The sequence below is a fragment of the Melozone crissalis genome, unplaced genomic scaffold (genome assembly GCF_028551555.1).
Source record: "Melozone crissalis strain CALT ecotype California unplaced genomic scaffold, PUWL_Pcris_2 ptg000013l_1, whole genome shotgun sequence".
NCBI classification, from domain to species: Eukaryota; Metazoa; Chordata; class Aves; order Passeriformes; family Passerellidae; genus Melozone; species Melozone crissalis.
This window is the reverse complement of record NW_026535791.1, coordinates 44303381-44311836: the sequence shown is the minus strand read 5'-3', so window position 1 is coordinate 44311836 and position 8456 is coordinate 44303381. Positions and strand designations below refer to the sequence as shown.

The window sequence follows — 8456 nt, the reverse complement described above, 5'->3', positions numbered from 1 at the left end:
TTAAAAATGAATATTCCTTAAAATTACTGTTGTCCCAGAAGATTTCCAGCACATCAGGAATTCTCCTGTGAGCTGTAAGCTGAGTCATACCCACTAAATGAAGAATGTTGCCTAGTTTTAGTGACCTGCTTCATTCTTTGTTGTCAGACTCTTCAGCATTGGCAGGATTTAGCTGCTAATGAAATGACTGATAAGGACAGGCAGGTGATGGAAATCCCTCCGCCTTCCAGGAAGCCAACAAAAGCCACTGAAGGAGCATTTCAGCCTCTCCTCTGATTCCACTTTCTGCATATTTCCCTCTTGACAGGCAGTGGGCCCTCCTCACTGGCTTCTCTTGTGTCCTGCATTGCCATAGAGCAGGTTAATGTCCTCTCTCTGGTGAGCAGTCTCTTCCCTGGCAGTAACTCCAGAGTGGCCAGGAATTGATGCTGGATGAGGCAGAAGCTGCTCCAGGTGCTGCTTTCCTGGTACACTTGTTTCCCAGCAAGATTCTTATAACTAAGCTGAAACACAAGTGATTTCATCCTGCCATGGACTCATACTTAAAAACACTTAGGAAACTTTCCAGAATAGCTAATTTGTTTTGGGGTTGTCTTTGCGGGGTTTTTTTCTTTTCTTTTCTTTTGGGAATATTTTATTAGTCCTTTAACTATAAAATGATCAGCCTGTATCTATTTAATTCTGTCTTCACCCACCCCCACCCCCTTGGTGCCCTCCCCAGCCAATTCCTTTTTTCTCTCTTTAGGATGCTACACTCCAGATGCTCTGGCTTGTTCAGGGCAAGTAATTGAGCTGTGATTTTTCACAGCTTGCAAGAGAGTCCCATGTGAAGCTTGTTACTGCAGTGTGAGAACATCCCACTCACTTCCTGCTGCCACTCAAGGACTACTTGAGTGTTATCTGGTAAAAACTTCAGCAGAGTGAGTGCACCTCCTGGAGATCCCACTTCATCCAGTGCTAATGACATTCTGACTCATTTGCTTCACAATAGGCAAATAGAGAGTGAATTTTCATATTTTAAATTTTCATATACAGGGTCCTTCCTGGAGGACTACTGTTTGAGATCCCAGCTTGACAGAAACACCTCAAAGGCATTTTCTTAGAAAGTGGACATAAAATCTGTATTGGCACTTCCTTCTTTCTGCATTCCTCTTGGTACAATGTAATCTGCTGCTTAAGATCAACTGATCCAACTGATATCCTTGGATCTGAGCAGCTGCCTTTACACAGTTCTGCTCAAAATTAAAAAAAAAAAGAGGTTTGTTCAGGACTGTCCTCATGTTCCATATATATATATAAAAATATATATAAAAGGTAATGCCCTGCTTGCTGCTGGATTACACAGCATGGAGCAGCACACCAGGAGCAGCAAGCATGGTTAGAAGTTGTGTTCAGAGGGCTGCTGAAGAGCCTGCTGATCCAGTCATCTTGAAGGCTGCTTTAGTTTATATGTGACAAGCACCAGCTGAACATGAAGTCCATCAGTGAGAGGCATTAGACAAAAACAGGTATTGGGCAAAAGACTCAGTTTTGAAGCAGAACCCGTTTAACACAAGGTGACTGAATGTTGCACAGCCAAACAGTAGAAGCTGGATTATTTTCAATCCCTCTTCTAACAAACTGACTCACTGAGAGCTGCAGTTGTCCATTGTTTCATAAGGCCAAAACACTGGAGCTCAGAAAACTTGCTCATAACTAAAGGCTGGGAAAACAGACAAAGCCCAGTTAAAGCTGTACTTAGTGCTAAAATACCTGGGTGAAATAGTGTCAGTGGAAGAGCTCCATACTTTGTGTATTCATTTTACTCTCATTCAGTCAGGCACTGCTCATTATCATCAGCTGAAGTGCAGAGCACAACTTCTGCACGATTTCACACTGTGCTCCAGTGTTGGGAACCTGCTGTTCACTCACATCCCTCATCCCTCCTTGCCTGGAGGTAGGAACCCCCCAGTTCTGTGTTTCCCTCCCAGGCCAGGGCTGGCTCAGTGTCTCCACCTGTGAAATAACCACTCGCTGTCCCTGGAACAGCACATCCTGTCCTGGTACAGCCTTACACTTTAATAAAGTATCTAATGCCTTTCAAGGGTTTTTGGAAATAGAGCTCATGATAATTAAACTGATTTCACATGTTAGGGCCATACTTCCTACCTCAGACTTTCTGATTTCGGTAACAGATCAGGAACCTTTTAGGCTTTTAGTCTATTTCTTAGCATTGGCAGAACAGAGCTGCCCTTTAGGAGCACCAAACTAATTGCCAAAATTAACAGTAATTGTTCCTCTTGTTTCTTTTCCTTGCTGGGAACTTTGCACTCCTGGTAGTTTCCAGATCTGGAAGGGCAGAGCTGACTCAGGGCAGCTTGGCCCTGATTCTACTCCAAAGAAATCTTTTAAATTATCCAAAGGGCTGTGAGCTCCATGGTTTCCAGGACAGCCTGTCTTCTGAGCACTTTAAGATGTTTTTTCCTCTGGTCTTTTTCCTCCAGACAGAACTTCCCTTGTGTCTGAGCTTCAGTCTTTTCCATGCTGCCTTTGCAAACAGTCACCCTTGCTGCCCAGCTTTTGCCCTTACATTTCCCCACACTCAGTTTGTCCTCCCAGCATGCTGCAATGTTTTCAACCCCATCCAGACTTTTATGCAAGACTGCCCGTGCTTTGTCAGAATCTCATTCCTTCTTATTTTTACCTCATCATAAGATCATAAGAGGTCTGTCCTCTCCACAATTCTGTGATGGTGGATGCTTCTGTCTCATTACCACCTCGCCCTCTGCTTAAGAGATTTTTCAGGGCATGCCAAGAGTGGCTGTACCACAGAAGCTGCAGAGTAGGTACCTCAAGAAGAGGCAGCAAAACCCATCTTGTGCATGTACTTACCATACACAGAGGTTTCTTTAGTTATACCAAACTTTTGCCTAGATTTTATTTCACCCAAATTCCTGTCAATTGCAATTATGGCTTCTCTTTAAGGCAGCTCTTTTGCTTTAAGAAGGCAAAACAAAGTGAAGGTGCTCTCCAAAATACCCTGGAGCAGAAAGATAGGACACTCAGGGAGTGTTTAGGCTTTGGATATTTCCCTTGGGAGAAAGACATGATTTTTCCCCTCTTAGCAAACCGAAAACTGTGCCAAAGATCTTCATAGTTCAGGTGGTTTCACTGGAACTGGTGCTCAAGGGGAAGCTCTTCCAAAACAAGAACTAAGAATATTTTAATAGTGGCCAAGGTTATTTGCATTATCACAAGGGAATGGCTCACACATTTGGGGGGAAGCGGGGCTGGGTCAGGGAATGGCATCTAAATTACTTGTGTTTTGCCTTGTCTTGTTCAAAAGGAAATGTTCTTAAACCAGAATTTTTTATTCCTACCCTCACTGATTAAACCACTGCAGACTATTATCATCTCAGAATTAATTTCTCCTTCTTTCTTCCATGGAATCAATTCCAATGTAAACAGTTGCTGGGTAAAAGAGGTGGCATATGACCTTAAGCAGCTCCCTTCACCTTGAAGTTACTGCTGGTTATCTTCCCAAGCTCCATTTGCAGAGAAGCATGCCCTGGCATGTCAGGAGCTTAACTGCTTATTCTTTATTTTCATGCAGTAAGAGACTTGTTTGCTCAGTTACTCAGAGGGAAATTGCACACAAATCCAAGTTGAACATTTCATGGCCTGGCGTGGCTCTAGAAGTACTCAAAATTTTAAGAACAAAGGAGTTACAGCAGGTTCCAATTCAGGAGATCTGTATCTCTGAGCTTCTGCTGCTGGCACCAGGAAGGCAGCAGCCTGACACCTGGAGGGTTTGTTCACTTAAAGCAAGCTGGAAAAGGCCTCCCTTGGTTAAATAAATGGGAGATATATTATGTTGCATACATAACCTTTATGCTAGAAGGAATTTTAAGTAAAATATACAGTTCTTACTCTTTTTCTGGATGGATTCTGATAAACACCTGCTGCTGTAAATTGGTAGCAGTGCCACTGAGATTTACCGTGCTAATGTCTGTTAATGGTTTCTGGCAATGGAAGGGTTCATTTTTACTTGGCTTCAGCTCAGATGAATATTTGTAGTCACTGGGGCTTGCCTTACTGCTAATGAATGGAAACAGGCACCTTACAGGGACAGATAAATCATATCTAAGAATAGTAACATTCTTGTTGAGACCCATGCAAGAACAGTGTTACAAAGGGATGGGTGGAGCATAAACAGCAGCTGCTCTGATACCTGGAAACTCAAGAATGTAGACATTTTTCCAACTTTTTGCTATCCAGTGAATTTTCAAGTGGGTGGCACTACACAACCCTGAAAACAGTTTCTATTCTCTGCTGCAATACAAACCCTGCTGAGAAGCCAGGTTTCATCTGCAGTGAAGTTTCTGGTAACACAGGCTCTGTGTGCAGTAGATTTTGGCACAAAGACTGTGCCAAGTGGAGTCATGAACACAGAAGTGCAGAAAATACAAGGGGAACAGAACTACAGCAGACACATCTTGAAAAAAGCGTATTTATTTTAAAGTACAACCCAAAGTTGTATCTGTAAGAAATGCACATGGTATCTTGTTTCTTGCACAAGTCTTGGCTGTGTGCATTTCACTTCAACTTAAAAATGCATTCAGGTTTACAAATGTACAAACAGCATAAAGTGTATTACAGTCTCAACAGAATGCTCTTACATTCAGCCACTTTGCTCTTAAGGTTTTGTGTTGGTTTTGTTGGTATTTTTGTTGATTTTTTTTCCTTTTTTACATTCTTACAACCTGTGTTAACAAAGACAGCCTTATTTTAAAAAAATACTCTGCATTTTAGCACAAAGTGCCTTTTGATTTTAAATTAGAACTTGGAGGATAACACTGGAAAAAATTTAAAAACCCAAACTTTTCATGAAAGTATTGCATGCCAGGATCATTTTAGAGTTCAAATTGTCTCCTAAATAAAGATGGCAGATGGTAAAATATGAAACCAGTGAAACTGTTCATATTTACAGGCTATAGCTGTAGTTGGGATTTGTGACCACACCCAGACATTTCCAAGCTTATCTGCAATCTCACACTACCATACTGCAGGACAGACTTCGAAAAGGAGCAAGTGATGAAAGCATGACTGATGGGGAGTGGGGCTGGGGAAGCAACGGCCTGAAAACGACGTTTCAAAAATTTGCATTCAGAATTGAGTCATGACCTGGGTAAGAGTTCTTTCTTTTTGCTTTAGTTTTCATGAGGATAGTGTGAATTTGACCAAGGATCTGAACTTCTTCTTCCAATCGTTGGGCTCCAAATTCTCCAAGGGTTGTAGGTCTGTCCCATGTCTTCAGCAGGATTGGCAACGGCGGCAGCAGCGGGCGGCGGCGGAGCAGCGGCGGCGTTCTCACTGCCCATGAGATCAATGCCTGACAAGGCGTTTGTTGGAGTGGTGAAGGGAAGGCCACTGTTGAGATTACTTGACCAAATGGAACTGCTGAATGGAGTGGTGGACCACAGGCCACTGGGGTTGCCCAGGATTGACTGCAGTAAAGACAGAGCAAGGAAAGTGGTGGTTTGGTAAGCCTCAGTTTCCACCTTCCAGCCCCCCAAAAGAAAAGTATCTGAGCAGCAGCACCAAGAAGCCTGCTCTGGAACCCCTTCTATCCTCACTGCAACACAGAGCTCTGAGCTGCCTTTACTAGAGCTTGCCCAGAGGAGCCACACTGCTGCTGCAGCTGAGTGCTCTGGGAGCTGCACAGGCTGCAGGGCGCAGTCACAGTGCAGCTGTCGAGCTGTTCTCATTGCAGTGAGACATCCCCATACCAGGGCTAATTTAAGCACTAGGAGTGTTCAACACACAAGGGCCAGAACACTTATGCTTAAACAAACTAGTTAAAATGAGGTAGATAAACATGGTTCAAGACCCAAAAAATTTTAAAAAAATCAAGTTGCAATGAAAGATAACAGCAAAGTCCTTTTTTCATCTTTTCTGCTGTTTGCAGATTTATCCCCTTTAGTCAGACCTTGTCTGTTTTGGATGAATCTACTCGTGTTCAGTCCCACTGTACCTACTCCATATTCTCAGTATGTGCTTTTTCCCCACCCAGAATTTCTCCAGATGAAGGGAGAGGGGACAGGAGAAGTGGCCAATTATCACTGAATTCCATAAACTCTGTCCTGGCTCCAAGACACTTGGAAGTCTCTGACAAATGGTCATGGTGCAGATGCAAAGTTCCAGCACATCACAAATGCATCTGAGATATACAGGACAGGTACAGCAAGCCTAGAGAATATATGCAGGAACACAGGCCCAGGTTCTCTCAACTGTATTTTACTAAAGCCCAAACAGTAGCAAACAGCAAGCAGAGGAACCTGACCTGTGGTGGTGTGGTGGAAAGTGATACCAGGAAGCAGCCAAAGATGGAGATGAGAAAGGTTAGCATAACTTACTGCTAATATTAGCACAGAACCTGCTACATGTAGGCTTCTGGCACTACATAACCCAGTGTCAACAGATTTAATGTACATAAGCTGTAAATTCAATTTGCAAATACACTGGAAACTTGATACACCCAAAAGGCAGCAGACTTGTGGAGTAAGTGCTGTTAGGTACAAGCATCCTTATGTTTGGATTTAGTGGCTGGAGATAGGGTATCCCTTCCCAAGATCTCTGCCCTTGGATAACACACACTAAAGGTTAATCAGTATCAGTGTACCCTGAATCTGAAGATTTAAACAAAAATCCCTTTAGGAAGGAAAACAAGGTAGAATCTGAAAATTTCTCCCTTTTAGGTTTTTATTCTCTGCTCTGGAATGAAGAAGACAGGCTCAGTCTAATCATACCTGAAGCTGGCTGGATGCTAACACACCACAAAATGTGCTACCAAGAGCTAGACAGGAGTTCTGAGCATTTCTTGGAGGCTAACCAGGCCAATGACACCAGAACTCTACGATGCCACTGAGAAACTGAGCCAAACCAGGGTCACAGTGTATTACTGTCACATAAATAAATGGTTATATTTAAGCTATGCCAGCATTTAGACTACTAAGCCTACAGCATGATGCACTTGCTCTGCTGCTCAGAATCTCCCTTAGCACACTAAAAGTCCACCCTATTTCCTGCTGCAGGCAAGAGGCAGGAACTATTTGCTCCTACTTGTCCCAAAAGTGTTTGGGAGATCATGATAGAAAGGTTTACTCATAAATCAGAAGCAACCAGGAAAGGAGCAGCAGAGAAAAGCACCTGCTATGCCCTTTCAAGGCTGGTGGAAGGAGGTACAAAGTGGCTGGCAGGCAGAACTACACACAGAGAAACACAGGAATGGGGAGTAGGAGAATGTGGTTGGAAAGAAACCTGGGGAGGAGTACCAGCAAGGCAGCCAGCCTGAGGGGAAAAGCACAGAAGCAGAGTTGTGCATACAAGGAGAAAGCAAGAGGAATAAGGAAGGAGAATAACCAAAATCAACTCTCCAGAAACCTTCCTAGAAAAAGGGTAACACAGGAGCCACTGCCTAAGTGCTGTTTGCAACAATGGCTTTGGCTCTTGTCCCAGAACAGAGGAAGGGGCAGGGCCCTGGCCTGGTACCTGCTCTCTTATCAGGCACCTAGAGCAAGGAGGCTCAGTAACAGGAAAAGCCAAGCTTTCCTGTTCTGGCTTGCCATATCTACTTGAAAATACTCCTGTAATTTATAACAGCCTTGAGTATTTCAGCCAGTTTGCTGCTTGATTATTGTTTATTATGTGATCATCTTCTTGAGTAAACTCCTAAAATATCTCCTCCCAAATCAAAGTACTTAAATGGAGTACCTGACACTTCTTCTATATCATTTGTCAGGCTTCCTTCTTGATGCTTCTTGAAGCACACTTCTAAATATTTTTCAGAAGCAGCTGGGAAATACGAGTTGAGAGCTAGAGAGCTTGTTCTGGTTGTCCTCAAGCTCTCCCTCTACCAAATGCTGAGAAACCTGCCCTCCATGTGACCAAAATCCAAACATCTTTCCTTACATAGTTTCAGTGAGGTTCCAGCTCTGCCTGTAACCACGTGACAAGGATGGGATCTGCAAGCCTGTGTCCATAAGAAGCTGTGTGACCTTCTTTGGCTTCCCCTGTCCCTGCCTTCCCCCACTCCATCTGAACTGCTCCCAGGTGAAGTAAACATTGCCTCTTACTCACTACAAAAACATTTTCAGAAGTCAACATGAAGAAGGATTTCAGCTGGCAGTGAAGACAGCTGTTGCAGCATAAGTTCTAGTCTGACACAAGGATGACAGTGCAGCACTACAATCAGTAAAGTTGGGGTTTTTCTCCTTTTGCTATACTCAAAATCTTCATCAAAATAAGTAGTCAGTTTAAAGACTTCACTTTGTCTTCAGTCCTTTAGTGTTTTTTCCTAAACTGAAAAGAATATATTTAAGGTCTTTTAGATAGTTTTTTCTAGGACCTTTTGTTAATTGACAAACAGGTGCAATACTGCATTCAGAAAGCAGAATCAAAGAGTGGAAGTTATCATA

General features: G+C 43.1%; 1 protein-coding gene across 1 annotated transcript in view; it reads right to left on the bottom strand.

Annotated features, from left to right (window-relative positions):
• Window positions 1-4473: 4473 nt before the first annotated feature.
• TMEM131 (transmembrane protein 131) overlaps window positions 4474-8456 on the bottom strand; it is a 93693-nt gene continuing 89710 nt past the window's right edge. The window contains 2 exon segments of the mRNA XM_054271685.1: window positions 4474-5212; window positions 5214-5486. Of these exon segments, the coding sequence (XP_054127660.1) occupies window positions 5132-5212; window positions 5214-5486 (354 nt within the window). The 3' untranslated portion in view covers window positions 4474-5131.